Source organism: Artemia franciscana, unplaced genomic scaffold (genome assembly GCF_032884065.1).
Source record: "Artemia franciscana unplaced genomic scaffold, ASM3288406v1 PGA_scaffold_50, whole genome shotgun sequence".
Taxonomy (NCBI): Eukaryota; Metazoa; Arthropoda; class Branchiopoda; order Anostraca; family Artemiidae; genus Artemia; species Artemia franciscana.
In genome coordinates this window covers 236,827-255,391 of record NW_027062691.1, presented here as the reverse complement: position 1 = coordinate 255,391, position 18,565 = coordinate 236,827, and the positions used below count along the sequence as shown (strand labels likewise).

The following is an 18,565-nucleotide window of genomic DNA, read 5'->3' as shown; positions in this document are numbered from 1 at the left end:
ATTATTTATGCAATGTAATTTTTTATATGTATTTATTAACCGGCAGTTTGATGTCTGCAAGCCACTTATTCCCTAGAATCTGTTTAAACAGGTTACAACTAACTAATACTTGACTGAATCGCTCCTGAACAATCCGAGTGGTTAGTCCCGTGGTGTAATTTATGCATTCTCACACGCTCCGATTACAGCTGGATCTAGTCTTTTGAGGGGAATTTGTGACTTCGGAACACAAATATGTAAAGTTTTTGAAGGGACTGCAGCCAGGAAGTATATATTATAGAAATAAGTTTCTGATTGTTGAATAGAAAATTTTTTGTATTTTCGAAACCTAGGAGTGGACATTTTTAAAATAAAATACCTAAGAGGCATTTTGAAAATTGGGGGGATATTGAGAGGAAATTCCCCCCCCCCCCATTGGTGCTCCTGCGTTGAGGCCAGTGCAGTGGTTCTCCTTTTAGGCCTTATCTTGTAAAAAATTTGGAAATTATCAAATCAGAAAACTGAATAATTTAATTGCAAAACATTCTGCCTTTATCCAGCGATAAGTATAAGGTGACGTCTTTATATATCTAATTTAGATTTAGACACATAATCTCCGATAAGAATGATACCAATTAAACAACTTAACAAGGATGACATAAAGTAATTAAATGTAAATTTAAAGCTTTACGTATCGCGAATTTTCTTTAATTTTCAGCCGCTTTACAAAATTGTCTGATGCCTGGCAAAATCTCTGAAGATTTAACGAGTTTTTACAGCGGTCATTTGCCGACGTTGGTGTAGCAGCCAGACAGGAAATTGTAGCGTGCTTGGTGTATGACTCTCAAGGAAAAGACCAATCATGGCGAATCAAAATTTTTTAGCCAATCAAGATAAAGAATGAAAGAGTTGCGTGCGCCATGTGCTTTGCTCCGAATATTTACAAAAAATTGTTAGTCACATGTTATCGCTTATGTGGATGGGATAGGATATTGCACATTTTTCCAAATAAAATCTAAATATGGCAACCACTGGGTTTAGTGAAATCGAAAAGAACGGATTTGAAGATAGAAGAGCATTACATTTGGCATTAGAACTATCGTTACTGGGTCTAGAACAGGATGACCCAGATTTTGGATTGTCTCCAGAAGAAAGGTTGAAAAGAAGTCAAAATATGACTGAGTGTGTACCTGTCCCAAGCTCTGAGCACGTTGCAGAAATAGTTGGAAGGCAAGGTAAGACTGCCTCTCCTCCCTGAAAAATAATTTATTACTATGCTCAATTTCATCACAGTCAATTCAATGAACGGGTAAGCCCGTAAAGAATGACTAACAGAGGTATATAGCCTAAACACTAGGCTTCTCTAAAATAATAAGAGAAAAAGGTTTTCACATTATCTTTGAGGGTCTGTAACAAGCTTAAAATTAAATTTGTGATTAAAAGAGACGGTAAAATTCTAGTCAATTGACCTGTTGCTATCTCGGAAAGGGTTTAGGTTAGGAAAATGAAACTTTCAGGGATAAATCTACAGGCTAAAGTATGTCCCAGGAAGGTATTTTAAAGTACCCACCTCCACTCCTTCTCCCTTTAGAGGGCCCTGAAATTTGCCTAAATGACAGGTCTATAGCCTACCTATTGAAGTTTTGACAAAACAACATTTTACCTTAATTTTCAGTTACCAGTTGCTTTTTCTCTGCCTTTAGCTCTGAAAATGCAATTCCTGTTATCTGAGTAGAATTTTGAGCCATATCAATGTTTTTTTTTTTTTCAGAATTTAGGAAAAGTATTTGCATATCTTTAAAACCTTATAAAATGAAATTGAGCAAAGTTATGATGCTGAAAACAATTTTGTTGTGCTTCAATTAAGCAGAAGATCTATTTTGCAATGTTTCACTTTTATAATACATATTTTTAAAGGTCAAGGCCGTCTAGAGGGAGAAGGAGTGGAGGTAGTTGCTTCAAAATTTCTTCTCGGGACATACTTTAGTCTGTAGATTTATCCCCGAAAGTTTCATTTTCCTAACCTAAACCCTTTCTGAGATAGTAAGAAGTCAATTAACTAGAATTTTACCAAAGAGACTATTATATTTACAAAGATCACAAAAAAGGCATTAGTTGGTATGTTAACCTTATTCCTCGGTCAGTAAATTCCTCCTGAATCTAAATATATAATATTCACTTGCGTCAGAAATAAACTTTACACCTCCCCCCCTTAACTTGCAAATGTATAGCCTGAATTATAATAGGTGTAGGTCTAAAAGTTTTGGCCTAGCCTATATCCTATAAGATTTTTAAAGGTTGTTTTCAGAATCTGGTAAAATTCTAGGTGAGCTAGTTTTTGCTAGCCTACCTCGATGAGCTACTTGTTTGCTATCTTGGAAAGGGGTTTTGTTAGGAAAGGATGCATCTATGAACCGAAGTATATCCTAGGAAGGGATTTTGAAATTCCCGCCTCCACTCCTTCTCCTTCAAGAGGGCACTGACCTTTGATGACCTTCAAAATCTTCGTGTTTTACCTTTTAAAATAGATGATTTGCTTAAATTAAGGGTAAATATATGACTGTCCATATTATTGACTTACCAATAAAGTGAACATATTACTCAATACCTTTTTTCCTTTACGAATAAAATAATCGCTTCTATCGCAAAATTCATATTTAAGTACTTTTTGAGCTCTTAACAAATGACGAATTTTCAATTAAAGTATGAGTTATCGGTCGCTTTCCGAGAAAATAATACTACGTTTTCTCAGTGCCGTTTTCTTGGTCGTTTTTGACAAAATAATACTACATTTTCTCTGTGCCAAAATTATTTATAAGGTTAGGTTAGCTTAAGTCAAAACGTGCTTAAATTTGAATTTTGCGATAGAAGCGATTATAATATTCGTAAAGAGCATAAAAAAAGGCATCGAGTGGTTTGTTCACTTTATTGGTAAGTCAAAAATATAGACATACATTTACCAAATTAAGTTCAAGAAAAGTATTTTCGCTTCACAACTTTGCTCAATCTCAATTTATGAGGTTTCAAAGATCTGCTAATACATTTCCTAAATTTAGGAAAAATATTGATATGTCTTATAATTCTACTCAAATCACAGGAATTGTATTTCAAATCTGAAAATAGTATTTTACCAAACTATATTTTATTAAACTAGAATTTTACCAAAAAAAAAGTTGTATCATTGTTTTGTCAAAATCCCAGTAGGTACAGACTTGTCAAGTAGGCAAATTTCTAAGACTTAGAAATCAGAAAAGGTGTTAACGTTGTAGCTTGGCGATACCTTCACGGAGTATGTTTTTGGCTCTCGATTTATTACCATAAGTTTTATTTTCCTGGCCTAGGCTAACCACTCCAAGATAGCGAAAAGTTGCTTGCTTATAATTTTACTCCATTTCATTCCCATTAAGCGTTTTTAGATCTTAATCAATAATCAGTTTAATAGTCAATTTATAATCATCATTAATCAATTAATAATTTTTAATTTATGATTTAAGTTATTTAATGATCTAACTGATGTTATTTAATTATTTTTATTAACTAATAATTTTCATTTATATATGCGCCCTGTACTTTATTTAAATTAAATAAAATTGGAAAAATTACAAAATGATTATAACAGTTAGATTATTAACTTGGGTAAAATTATAGCAAAAAGTCAATTAACTAGAATTTTACCAAAATTAAACTTTATGCTACAGCATAGAAAAGATCTTGCTGAAGAGATCGGAGTAATTTGATAAAATTTCTGGTGCATTCACCAGATTTCTTGCCAATAAGCTTTGTTCCTACGATAATACATAAACAAAGTCTGCTGTAAAATTAGCACCAATCATTGATTTGTCAGTGATTGTGCTGACTCACAGCCAATGAACCCTGGACAAGAAATAGTCAGTTTGAACAACGCAATGACAGCACAGAGCACTTTTAAATTTTTGCTAAAATTTGGCTAAAAATTTTTGTAGGCACTTTTTGTAGTCTTAAGTCTCAAAATGTACTTTATTAAACATAATTTGTAACGATTGAATCTATGATACCAGTGGTGTCTATTGGGGGGGGGGGAATCTACCCACTAGATTATTTTTGTTTAATTTTACATTAAGCTAAGCCTACTACAATAATAGTGGGCAGTGATGCCGTTCCTGTAGTGAATTATAGTTCAGTGACCTCCGGTAAAGCGAGTAGCTAAAGAAATTTGTGTAAAAAATCCGAAATTTTTATACTTGTTTCTTTTTTCTTCAGTCCTACTCTCCTAAGAAATTGGCCTGCTAATTCTTTCTTCCTTTGCAAATTCTCCTTACGGTCATGTGGTCATTTTGGAGTAATCCCTTGTCTTTAGCGTAGAATGGAAATACTCCAACATTGCTTTTCTGTAATCTGTATCATTCTGGTCGTGCATTTTGAAAAAAATCAAAAATATAGGGTATAACTGTCTAAGGGTGTAAACCGTCTTGGTTTCCAATTTCATTATATCTGTAATTCTTATTAATTTACAGTATGTTATCCTTAGTCATTCATCATTACATATATTATACTGCAGAGTGGGTGGGGTATGGGAATCCCCTCGTGCGGTTTGTTGACTCCACCCAGAAGGACATTATTGCCAAACTGTTCCTACAATAAACGCTGGAATACCTTTGCCTGTTCTGGTAGGCTCGTAAAAATTTTTTGAGACAAGAGGAGCTAGAGAGCCTGAAAGAAATAGGAAATTATATGGAAAATAAGATTTCTTGGGAAAATCGTAAATACCTTGACATTTAGGGGCACTGTCCGATAGCCCCCTACACATAATAAAATTTAATATTTCTACCTCTATTTCCAGTTTTAATGGATTTTAATATCTGTATGGTAAGGTGGGGATCTCCCTCAATAAGAAACGTTCCTGGAACTTGCTTTCCTGCAATATGTCAGGCGAATTCTCCCTAGACAGTTTTGAGTAAACCATGTTTAAAATATTGACATTTACAGAATGGATGTATTACAAAATTGGGTCCTTATGTATTATAGTGACCACACTCAAGAAGTGAAGTTAGGCTAGTCATAATGAAATATACCAAAATATGATGGAACTATAATATTTTAGCAGCAAAATTACGGAAACTTCAACAAAGAATTATGGAAAGCAGGCCACCCAGAACGCATTATATTAAATACCTAGTCAAACCAGCTCTATATTAAATATTTAATTAAAATATACCTGCATAGTAGTTTCTCACTCATACATAGTTAATTATCTCCGAGTGCACACAGAGAAACATGTTTTACAACAGATCGAGACCAATAGTGTGGCTGCTATAATACACAAGTACCTAAAATTGTTGTGATCAAAATAGCAAAAAAATTCAGAGGGACCAAATGATTTTTCTAGGGGTTTTAGAAATTAAGACACCTGACTCGGCCTGAATATCATAACTTACTCATTCTAATGATTTTCATGACAATCGTAGCCTATTAAGATTGCGTTCTCGAATTATCCGAGGTGGGGTTCATTATATCACCCGAGTTTGCAGAATAGGAACCAAGCAAGTTCCTCAAAAGCTTTGGTCTCGCAATTTCAAACAAATACCCGTTTTGCAATCCGAATCTTTTAAAAGTTGTCATATAAAAATACTTGGCCTTTATGCGAGGTCAGACAACAGACATAGGCTCAAATAAACACTTGCCATTTCTTCGAAATGAAACCCTCTTGCTGTTCAGCTATATGGCGGGAAATCTATTTTTGGTTTAGTGAACCCTAAGGAAGTTTGAAATATAGATTCCGACCAGGTGGTATCTTGTTTTGGCATATATATTCCCCCCTATGCTGATTATACATGAGTGAAAACATTTCGTATTCTCGCTAATCTCCGTTCAAATCAATATTTGATGAAAGATCATGAAAATAATAACTTCAAGAGAACCAGAAGAAAAAAAAATCAAATGTTTTTATGTTGTTAACTAATGGATAATTATTCCCTTATGTGCCGTTGTTTTCTTGTCTTAACTGCTGGTTCAGTCAAAATTATTTTTTTTTGGCGGTTGTTAATTATGATTTTTAACAAAATGAAAAATGACATCTCCAAAAGAACTTTCGCCGTGGAACTTTTATGGGGGCTCAATCAGCAAACGAAGTTATTTTTCGGTTCACTTTCCTCCAAGAGAAGGATTTAACCTCTAAGCTTGGTTTAAAGTATCCCATTGGGAGAGTTAGAAGTCTGTCAAAATGAGGACATTTATTTGTGGTATCGGTGCTTATCGTCGGACGAATGACACTCTACCCAACTGACACTCTACCCAAGTCTCTGATCCGTAATTACCAACAGACCTGTATCACAGAACGGATCTGATCTGTAATAAACACGCTTATTCTGGAGGATGGGATGGTCAGAGATCCCCTCGCCTCTCCCCCTCAGAAGAAAATACCCTTAAATATTTTGGGTGAGTTCCTCTCCCTGATACTCTTATCTCCCAGATACTTACTTATACTTAGATACTTACCAGATACTTACTTATCTTCCAGGTACTCTCCCTAGGTCTCTGATCTGTAATTACCAAATATACCCGTATCAAAGAACATATCTGATTTGCAATAAACACATTTATTCTGGAAAATGGGATGGTCAGGGTCCTCCACGCCTCTCCACCCTCGGAGCTGATCCACGTAGCCCGTCCTGTACTCAGGCGAAAATACTCTTAAAAATATTTTGGGCCAGTTCCTATGTTTTTTAAAGGATAAGGACCCCCCTCCCTTATTGACCAAGTTATGTCATCTGTAAAGTGTTTGCTGTCTGTATCTAATGCCATAATATAAACGGTTTGCGGTGACCAGAAGTCTTAAACCAAGTGGCTCCTCGTAGATTCGCAAGAACAAACGCATTGTTTTTTAAAGGTGATACGTCGCTAAGATCCTGCGACATTCATAAAACTTTTAGCTGATGGCTAGTTTCTTTAGAAATTTGATGATGCAACTTAATTATATGTAAACACTAAGCCATAAAAAAAGATGGAAGGTGGCCAATTTTTTTTTTTGTTTTCTTTCAGTTGATTGTCCAAGAGTTCATTAGTCAGTCTTGCTGTAAAATTTTTATGGTCATTCCCGAAAGGGATTTCAAAAAGGAGCCAAATGCTTCAATAATAATACCCACGTGATTTTGTGGTGGTTCTGGACTCTCAGACGCCCGGAACAAAATGTTGATCAGAGCCCTCACCTTCTCCCACGAAATTCTAAAGCCAAATTTTTAACAAAATTTTCATTTATTAACGAAATTAATATTTTGTTCGATTATTTTTTAATTCATCATTTAAACTAATTTATTTTCATTTAATTATTTTAATTATTGTTTATCAGTTATTCTTATTTATTCTACTAATTGATTAATAACTGTCATTTATTAACTGCATGCTCTACTTTATTTCAATAAAAATAAAATTTCAAAATTGCAAAATGATTATAACCGCTAGATTATTTATTTGAACTTCTGCGTCCTTCAAATTTCCATGCCCGGGACAAGTGCCCCCTCTGTCCCCCTTAAAACTGCCTCTGACTCGCTTTCTCACTTTTTAGCGTTATAAAGCTATTCCTGTCCACAAGCACAACGTTCGGTAGGAGATGGGTCCAAGAGGCCAGAGCTAACCTCGAAATGTTCCTTGGAGGGGGGGGGGGGCTGATCTTCCACATACATATTTGAGAGGGATGTACCAGGATACATAAATGTACTCATATAGCAGGCTTGAATTGGGTTCAACTTGATATATCCAAATGTTCCTGGGGGATGGGGCTGAGCTTCCATACACATATTTGAGAGGGATGTACCAGGACACATGAATCACATTTAGCACGCTAGAATTGGGTTAAACTTGGTATGTTCAAATGTTCCTGGGGGAAGGGGCTGAGGACTACACAAAAACTTGAAAAGGTAGGACAAACTTTACCTTAAAATCATTTTGTGAGTATTGGTGTCGGCTCACTGTCACAGTCACAGAGACAAAGGGCATTGAGAACCATTGGAAATTTGTGTTTAAATTGGGAAATTAGACAGAAAAGACAATAACATTTTGCGTCGCTTATATGGACGAGCTTGTCAATTAAATTGGGTGATACAACACTCAATTTCCAGAAGGGGCAAATTGCTTAAATGACAGCTTTTTAAAGCTGAATTTTAGCGTTTTCCTATCAGACATGCTACAACATTTTTAGGGACTGCCCTTTCATGAACTTGGATAAAAAAACTGCTCCATTATACGAAAAAACGAAATTCACACTTTCTGATGTTCAGTTAAACTAGATATATTTCTTTCCGGCAAAAAACGGAAGAATTTGAATGGTTTTTCTAAGATATCTAGGAAGTAGGTAGTGGCTTTCAGTTTTCTGTTTGTTCGGATCTCCTATCGAAGTTCAGCAGGTTTTGGCAAGGCTGCTCAGTAAATTTGAAATAGTTAGCCGAACAAACTGAAAAAGTTTATAATGAACGAGATAAGGTGATCCTTTAAGGTACTGTAGGCCCTTAGACTTGACTCCAGTGTTGTCCGCATTCCAAGGAAATGAGAATTTTATGCTCAGGTGCTGTATCAAACTCGGATAAAGTTTGAGAGTCAGATTGGATAATTCCTCCTTGTCTAATTGTATTGGACTACAGGGTACTCGTCTTAAACGTAGCAGTATTATCTTTTTTTTGTAGCAGAAATTTTGCATCTTCTTTTAGTAATACCGACTTAATTAAGAAAACTATTCAGGGAAAACCAGTAGGTGAAATTACTCCCTTTATATAAAAATTGAGGTTTTTTTTTATGAGAAATGGGTGACTATCATTTCGTGTATATTTCACTTTTTAATTCTGCCCCCCCACCAAAAATAATATTAATTCCAGTCTATATACTGAGCACTACCCTTCCTTGAAAATACGTCCATATAGGAGTAGTAGGCCTAATATTAAAGTGTTTGGTATTGGAAGAGTGTTTGAGTGAATGTTGGTTATGTTTATGAGATAGTTTGTTGATGTTTCTAGGAGTTGAATTTTATTTTGATTGCTTTTTGTCGGTTAAAATGTTAACTTTTTTTTTTTTTTTTGTGGTTTGTATTATTAAACGCTGTATTTTTTCCTCGAGCTTTGTTTGTAGGATGTATTTTGTCTTACTATGACCCGTGGGCTTTTTACAATAGATCTTATCTTATTAAAGTCTATCTAATTTAATATGAAAAAGTAATTAACTCCCCTAATTTACAGCTTATTTATTAAATATTGAATATTTAATCATGTGACGAGTTCAGGCAAATGTAATTTCCGACGTCTCGTGCAGTTTACAGTAATTCTTAGTTTCTGTTCAAGGGGAGATGTAATATTGAAGTTTACGATACATCAAAGCATCTTGGACAGTTGGAAACTAATTGCTAGACTTCTGTTTTGAATTGGTCCTATGTAATACTCCCTTGAGATGAAAGGTGGGGGGCTAAGATATTAGAATAAAATTAATTTTTATAAACTATTGGGTTTTTATAAGGATATTAAATTCCAAGTCAAAAATGACATGGATGGGTTTATGATCGGGTCCCAAAATATCTAATCAGTTGAAAGATCTATCCAGGCGTGTAAGTGGGTATGTCCTTCAAAATCTCTGCCATTCCGATATAAATTTCTACCCGACTGTGCCGGTTCAGGCTAGTCTGAGAGATGCAAGTTTCCGTATTTGTTCGCCATCTCGTCTAATCTTGTCTTTTGTCCGAAAAAAGTTTTTGTGTGCGTGTCAGTTCACGTTAATCATTTTATTTAAGAAATTCATGCTTTATTACGCTAAGCAACTTAGCCTACTATGGTAATAAATATATTGATTGGTAAGAAAAACTTGATGTTAATGTTTTATGTAAATAAATGCAATCGCATATTTTTCTCTCTTTTGAAGTTCTTTGGAAAATTGTAGCCTTTTAGCCTAATATGCAGCTTCTTGTTCTTTTTTTAATTTTTTTTTTTACCAGTTTCATCTTGCCTTAGAATTATATTCAACTTATTTTTCTTTCTGCTTTCGTCAAACATGAGTCAGTCCTGATAATTTTTTTTTCCAACTGATTTTTTTTTTGACTGGAGAACTTTTTGAACTATTGCCAAATTTCATCATTTAGTAAGTCTGACGGAGACAATTCCCCTATCGTCCTGAATACTTATGTAAGCAAACATCCAGGATGATAGGGGAAAATAAGATTTTCATCTTAAAACCATAATACCCTGAAACCATCATTGTAATCACCTTTTAGCTTCTGATTCTGTGATAAAGTTGTTGCTATATTAATTATACCAGGTGTTGCGAGGGGCGCACATATGAGTTTGTTTCGAGGGAGGCAGCTTCCTCGAATTGGTAGATTTTTTTTTTTTGAATAAAAATATTTATTGAAAATCGTAGGACCAATATAACAATCATTAATTTTCTGGGGGATGGGCCTGTAGCCATAAAACCTGTGTGCATTGCCTGAGGGTGGCTGTAGTCTACGTAAAGTTTTGATCATAGTCTGAGAGCCAAACATGGTGCCTGACCGTAAATCACCTATACTACTCGTGAAAATAGCTTTTTATTGCCGAAGTTTTCCTATTTTTTTTTATTTGATTTATTGTAGAAGGTAAAACATGCGAGTATTCAACTATAAAACATTCCTTTCCAAAATCAGTTCAACTTAATTCTTTATATAGGACCCTTACATCCAACGAGTTTGATCACAACTGGATGACATGGGATCAAGGGGACCTTTTGATCCCCTCAAAATTTTATTGTTTACGTATTTTTCGTTAGTTTCATCTGTTGAATGTTTTTTCATGTTTTGATGAATTACACCCCTCCCTCGGATAATTTTCTGCTGTTGTGCCTTGCATCTTGCTTCCTTATCATAGTGGGGAGCGTTTTGACGATAATCCCAACAATAAAATTAAAAAGTTTTTTTTTTCTGTTCGGGTCAGACATAAATTTTTGGGGACATGCTTCCTTATTCCTTATCATAGTGGGGAGCTTCCTTGCTTCCTTATCATAGTGGGGAGCGTTTTGACGATAATCCCAACAATAAAATTAAAAAGTTTTTTTTTCTGTTCGGATCAGACATAAATTTTTGGGGACATGCTTTATAGCAAAACACGTGACCAAACTCCATCTTCAACTAAAAACGAAAAAGGTTCGGTATAGTTCACATATTTGCCTCTGTAGGTATTTGCTTAGCCCCCCCCCCGTCTCTTGGAATATCCTCCTCCCTTCTATGGCCCAGCAACACATGTTTGATATATAAATCATAATATGTATTGAAATTAAATTTCAACTAAAGTTCAAAGCCTAAATTTAATTCTTATTTTGTTATAAGATACAACCAAGAGACTGCTGGATTAATGCCAACAGTCTCTTGTTGTCTCAAAATCCAAAATGCATTTTGTCGTTTCCAAACTGTCTAGCTCTCTCCAAATCTCTGATACTGCAGCATCTTACACCAGTGTTGGAATCCTGTTTCCAAGCCCCTTGAATGCCAGAAGATATTAGCTATTTCTCCCACCAATAATCAATAGTGTCTCTAGCTTTCTAGGGACCAATGCTCATTTTCTAAGGGCTTGACTCCCTTCAGCTGTCAAATATTGGATAATGAGCTGTATATTTACTTAAGATTTTGGTTAACACGAGTTTGTTGAAACGATTTTTTTTTAATTGCAATAGTAAGTGACGAAGTAATTGTTTTAAAGCATCTATGACAATGGAGGTTGATTGACCAAAGACAAACCTTCTATGCTTTCTAACTTTCTAACTTTTTGTAAAACTTAAAAAAAAGAAATAAAACTTTTTAAGGAAAAAGAAACTCTAGAATGTAAGTAAGTCAAACCTAACAAAAGATAGTATAACTTACTAATCTTTGGTTTTAGCTAAGGTTCCTTAGAATGCTATCTGTTTATTGAAATAGGTAATCCATTTTTTGTTGTTTTTATCTTTCTTAATAAAGTCAAAAGGTAGTTTCAGTGCTTGTAGCTGATTTTCAATGAAACGGGATTTCTTGGTTTCGGCTTTGCTGAATAAGACTGGATCTACGGTTGAGCCTTATGAATCTGAGCTGGTTATTTTTAATGCTAAGGTTATGAGTCTAATCGGGAAGACACATTTCAATTTTATTTATGTTGTAGTTATTCAGTATGTAAATTAATCAAACCTATTAAAAGATGACATAACTTTCTAATGTAGGGTATTAGCTAAGGGCCCAGACACTGAGGCATTAGTAATATCTTTCTTTATTCCATTTTTTTTTATTTGTTAGCTTTCTTTATAAATGCAAAAGAAAGCTGAATTGCCAGTAGTTGATTTTCGATGACTGATTTCTTGGTTTCGACTTGGCCGGGTAAGACTGGAATCAAGGTTTCTTAAACTTTTATATAAGGCCCTAAATGTTTGCCTAATGCCCATTCGTAATCTAAGGGCGAATCTAGAGTAAAGCCTTGGGGCCTAATGTGACAAGGGCGCCAATAATTGGCCAAATTGACAAATTTATTTAATTTTTTGGGGGGAGGGTCCCCTGGCTCCCTGGACTCGTCAGTGTTCGTAATGAGATTTTGCCAATATTAAGATTTAGCTAGTGCTAATTTGAGACAATCAGAATTTTTCAGCTAGTTAGAGAATTATATAAAAAATCTGATTGGATTGAATTAGCGTTTAGTTAAGTCTTAGTGCTAGTAAAATCTCATCATGAATGGGCCTTTAATAAAACTACTTTTAGCATATTAAAGTGACTTTAAGAGCGGACAAAAAACCACTATCTTGCAGTTTGAAGGCGGCAGTATTTCTGTAAACGCATTTTTTGTTTCTAGGTAATTGTGCGTTATGGGTTCAGTCACCCGGACGCAATTGGGTGAATCACTACCATTCAAATCATTAGATGACTAATTTAGGACCTTTTTTCTTAAGTTTTCGTTGCATAATTCCTTGAAAGTATCCAATGTTGAATATTTTCCTATGCAACGACAATTTAGAAAAGAATTGTAAAAATCTCCTTTATTATTCGTCTTCAGCACGGCCGACAGAAAAGGGTAAACACTGGGGACTGGAAAATAAAACTGTAAGTACAGCGGCGTCAATTAACGGAAATGTACGGAGATAGAATTTATTTTTAAAATCTTGGGATATTTTTTTCCCATTTTTTCTCTAAAAAAGGCATTTTCAGTGAAAATACTCTCCGACATGTATTTTTCAAAATCTAGGGGGCAAGTGACGGTACTTGTGTATTATTCAGAACACACTCAATAAGTGAAGTTAGGTTCTTTCGTGAAACAAACTACGATGCAGGTACATTTTATGAGAAAATCCGGTTTCATAGCCACAAAGACAAAACTCAATTTAGTTTACTACGTATAGTGATAGAAGATAGTGTCTGAACATGGATTTTGGAATGAAGATTTGGGATTTGCCAAAGACTAAAAAAGAGGCAATTATATTTTTCCAGGATAAAGGTTTGTTGCCCACAACAAACAGTGTGTCAATGGACACAACATGACTTTATACTCTTACGTGAAGGAACGCATAGTGATAGAAGATACCTAACCTAACTTCACTTATTGAGTGTGTTCTGAATAATACACAAGTACCCAAGTGACTTCCCTCCCCCAATTTACGTCCTTGTGTAGCTAGATGAAATTCATTCTTTCAATGGTGTATAAATTATTTTACAGCGGCCTTACTTCTTTGTGATCTGTCCATCTTTGGTACTTTTCCCCCGACCACACTGCCTTTTCTATGACGAAACAAATAAGAGTTCCAAATAGGGATAGGTCTTTTTATTAGACAATGAAACACATAGGGATAGGTCCTGACGATGATGATTGCCTATGTCATTGAAATATCTATAACCTTTGTTATGTATTTGTTTCGCTATCTAATAAAAGAGCCTATCCCTATTTAGAACTCTTTATTTGTTTCTGTCCATTTTGTTTTTCTCCGGAGTTCAGATGGTTACAGTTTTTTTCTCATAAAAATGTCAGTTTTCCACCTAAAACTGTGCATACGAAACAGCACATTTCCATTAACTTTTGGACGATTCTTCTCATTACCCATGAAGTCCCCCTCCTCCATACATTAAAACCTAAAAATGACCATTGATTAGGAACTAATCCATTCAGTGTATACTATTGTCAATATCACAACTTTATTGTCGACTTCACAAAAACCGGATTCTTTCGTCAATCTAAATTTGGCATTCGATTTCCGAGAGTTCAGTGTGAGTGAACTTCATGACGTGTCAATGTGTTTGGTGGCTTTGGTCCAACAGTTCTTTCTGGATCTTTTGAATTGAATTGCTTTGAGTACTGTTTCAAGCAGATGAAGACATTGGCCATTGACTCTTCAATGCTGATATAACAGTTGCAAGTGCAAAAATTGTTGCGGTTTTGAAATAGAAAATTATTGTTTTGCCTGTTGCATAGTTGGTCGTAGCTTCGTGACAACGTCATTAAAGATATTCGCTAATATTCAGAAGATAAGAAATTTAATTGCGGTAATTACAGTTATTAAAGCATGAAACCTCATGAAAGGTACGTTAGACCACAGGGCCGTGTCAAGGATTTTGGTTGGGGATGAGGAACCTCAAGCCCCTCGGGACGAATTTGGTTCAGACAAGTATTCACAGGGAAGAGGGAGAGGTCGGCCATGTGCCCCCCAAAGAGCGTGTACATTTTTCTTCAGTTTTTGCACCTGAAAAGTCTTGTCCCAATGTAAATCCCATTTACGTGGATTCAGGAATGAAGAAGTTTTGTTTCTCCATTATGTGTCTGAGAAATATAAATCTCTGAGATTCAAACTTCTTCATTGTCTTTGCACGCCGCCGGTGCCTAACCGCAGCTGCATGATGTGTCGAATTTGAACTTTTTTGCCGTTTTGTTAATGGGGGTGGGGGCCTGGGGAATTAGTCTTTCCAAGATCCCCTCTAAATTTTGACAAAAATGCCTTTTGAAATATTTTTATTGAAAAACAATTGCCCTCTCTCTTAAATTTTGAAAAAATATACCCCCCTCTATTCAGTGAACCGACGCCCCTACTTTTTTTCTGAGAATCATTGAAATAAATATTTGTCTGGCATAGGCGCTTATGTCGTTTGACCCCAGATGGATAGTCAAACCCAAAATCTTTCGAAATGGCATAGGCGCGTATGTAGGAATCTTCGTGGGGCGGGGAAATAATAACAACTTTATTTTGATAATTTGAATCAGAAGCACCCAGAAACTCTAGAAAATTTAGTATTTCGAAAAGGGGCAGGTCCTGAAGCCTTACTCCTTCTCCTGCTGATGTTTCTGGTCAGGTAGACCATCTTGACAACTTGATCTATTGATTTTCACCATTTTGGCTAGACCAGAAATACGCGGGCAAAACCAAAGCTCCCTCCTCCGAAATGTCAAATTTTCCTGACTTTCTGGGCACCTCACTTATTATCAAATAATTTTTCTCATTAGCCCTCCCTCCGATTCCTGCAAATATGTCTGGCAAGAATACCTGGCAACCATGGAATCAGCGACAGGAGCTGATGTTTACTGCTAATTTTTTTTTATCATGAAAATCATATTGGGAGCTGTAATCGGAGGCGTAGAGCATTTAAAATAACATTATTTTTTGTATTTCTAGGCTACTGCTAAATTCAACGAGCAATGATTTCATTGGGTAATGTAGCCAAAAAGTGTTAGCCTACAGTGCTGATGAGGAAAGTGGCAATAATAACAAACAGATATATTTCAATAGAAAAGAGCCAAATATAATAATACATAAATAATCACGAATCATTATTTTTCAAATTTGCACACCTTCAAATAATGAAACTTTATGTTGAAAACTTGTTGTCAATGGAACTTACTGAGATTACTAACCAAGGTCTCCTACTAAATGAGTCAACAATTCTTCTATTGAAGTTCCGCCCAAACCACACTCAAAGTCCCTCCGAAAAACAAGTCATTTTTTCTAATCAAATTTTTCTGCACAAAATGATTTGAAAAAAGTTTAATTAGTGTTAGCGACAGAAAAAAACCTATATACAAATACATATAGAATTTTCAAATACATAAAAAAATGCCTATTTTTGGCCTAAAAGCACTTTTGAACTTTGGACCCACACTACAAAATTGTTTTGAACAATTATCTGACAATTGCTTTACGAGGTGTATCTGTACGCAGATATGTATAGGCTATACGTATAGGCTATATTCTTTAAGGAAATAACCGAAGGCTTTTCTCGTTTTGTTGAGGGGGGGGGGAGAAATTTTAAACCTGCTAAAAATTGTCAAGATGGTCTACCTGACCAGAAACATCAGCAGGAGAAGGAGTAAGGCTTCAGAACCTGCCCCTTTTCGAAATACGAAATTTTCCAGAGTTTCTGGGTGCTTCTGATTCAAATTATCAAAATAAAGTTTTTATTATTTCCCCGCTATCCATCTATCCATCTGGGGTCAAACGAAAAGCAGGTCGTCTCCGAATGAGTTGGAAAACGACATGGTGAAGGATTTAATGGAAACCTATGGGAGGGGGTAAATAGTTAAGTTTAGACTATACTGGGTCTAAGGTGAAGCCTGTGGAGCTGTGGGAGGTGACTTGATACCACAATAAGTTGTTTTTAGTTGTAGTTGTAGCTACAGATTACTTGCAAAAGGCAATCAAAATTTAACTAGTCTATTGCTGGGAAAGTCCATTTCTCTTCTAAACTTTAGAGTCCAAAACTTAGAAGATGTACGTTTGCACCTATGGTTGTGTGTACATTTGTAGACCAGTGACAGTGAAGAAATGTCCCACTGGTTAAGGGTGACCCCGAGAACATCTAGATTTGGCCATTTGCATGAACATGACATCGTTTGAGTTGAAATTACTCAAAATCAAACAAATTTCGGTACTTCGTTAAACGGAACCCATTTAAGAATTGTGCTGTCTAAGATCTGACAAAAACCGGTTTTCCTCTCTAGAATTGATAATGAATTGCCTATTTTGAGTGAGGAAACCACGACGTAGCTATGTTTTAATTAAATATTTAATATTTGGAGGTTGTTAGGAGTTAGATCAGGTATTTAATATAATGTGTTCTGCGTGGACTGCTTTCCATAATTCTCTGCCATAGTTTCCATAATTTTGTTTCTAACGTATTATATTATCATCATATTTTGGCATATTCATTAGGATAAACCTAACTTCACTTCTTGAGTGTGTTCCTTTTAACAGACAAGTACCCAAATTTCAACCAGTTAGCGGAAAGGGAGAAATGATTGCAATACTATTCTAAGTATATCTGGTGCTTAAAATCAAAGTTAATAGCTCTGTTTTTGGGCAGCATATGTGTACTATTTTAAGCGTTTACTATTATATGCATAAAGGCGCTTGTGGGGGAATTTAATTGAAAAACATTTACTTGTCTATTGGCTAAAATTGTGTCGAGTCATTGCTGACCCAAAGAAAGAATGGCTTTTTTTACCACTTAGATTGTTAGAGTATGGTTGATTTAACTTGATTTAAGGTATATATTCTTATTTAGGTATTACGGTACCTGATGTTGTCACTGAAAAAGTGTCCAGACTTTCCATTCCAGCTCATTCATTTTTTTTTCTCTTTTTGGTTTTGCAGCATTTAAAAACTCACGCACGAAATTTTTACGTCAATGAACAAAATAGCGCCTACGTGGCTGTTTTGTTATATACGGCTGTGTAATTTTTGCAGTACGTATGAACAGAATTAGATTCAAGTTGTCAGGGCAAAGTAAAGTGTTTAACAATATTTTGTGGATTCGCTAACAAAATTGTTGCGGGAGAAGCACTTGGATGTTAATTTGATTCTTTGTTTCCTGACACGCAATGAATATTTTTAGTTTTGAAATGCACTATGTGTAAAAGCTAGTGTTTCATTACTTTGCCTCAAAACATAAAATCTAATCTAACACAATCTATGCTGTTATTTCTGAAACTACCAGATGAACTGGTTATTGCTACATGACTGCCGCAAAATAAAACACCCACTAACATGTTTCATATGTATTTATTTGATGGAGGAAAACATATTTCTATGTCTATCACTGACTGATTGGCGTATAAACACTGTATACATAATTACCGAACTGTTATTATTAAACGGTAATTATTAAACAATAATTACCGAACTGTCATTGCGTTGCATAATATTTTTGAATCGCTGCATAACCACTTGCATGAAGACAAATTCAGTATTTATTGGTTAAATAATAAACACTAGAGAGTTTCGATGATGCAAACATGACAAGAAACTGGTCAAGCAACTTCTTTATACCACACAATTAGCTTTGGCTTGTTTAGAAATTTTTTTTTTAGCTATATCTTATTGAATTATTTAGTTGGTATATGGGTTTGGTTAACTTAGTATAATATATGCTATGCTTTACCTCCCTCTCCCTAATGTCAAAATGTATAGCCCTATTTTGTTTCTAAACTAGTATATTTTCATCATATTTTTTTTTATTTCATTAGCATTAATCGAACTTCACTTCCCGAGTGTTTACTATATAAACGATAAGCACCAAAAATTTTTCCCATAAATCGTATCATAAACGAATGGACGAATTATCACAAATATGTAGCCCTCGTAGCCCTGCAATTCTTGTAGCCCTACGATTCTTGTA

General features: G+C 35.1%; 1 protein-coding gene across 1 annotated transcript in view; it reads left to right on the top strand.

The window, feature by feature from the left end:
* Positions 1–937: 937 nt before the first annotated feature.
* The window catches only part of LOC136041930 (RNA-binding protein MEX3B-like), a 71,461-nt gene continuing 53,833 nt past the window's right edge, over positions 938–18,565 (top strand). Inside the window, exon 1 of the mRNA XM_065726725.1 lies at positions 938–1,214. Within this exon, the coding sequence (XP_065582797.1) occupies positions 1,001–1,214 (214 nt within the window). The 5' untranslated portion in view covers positions 938–1,000. The remainder of the gene's footprint in view (positions 1,215–18,565) is intronic.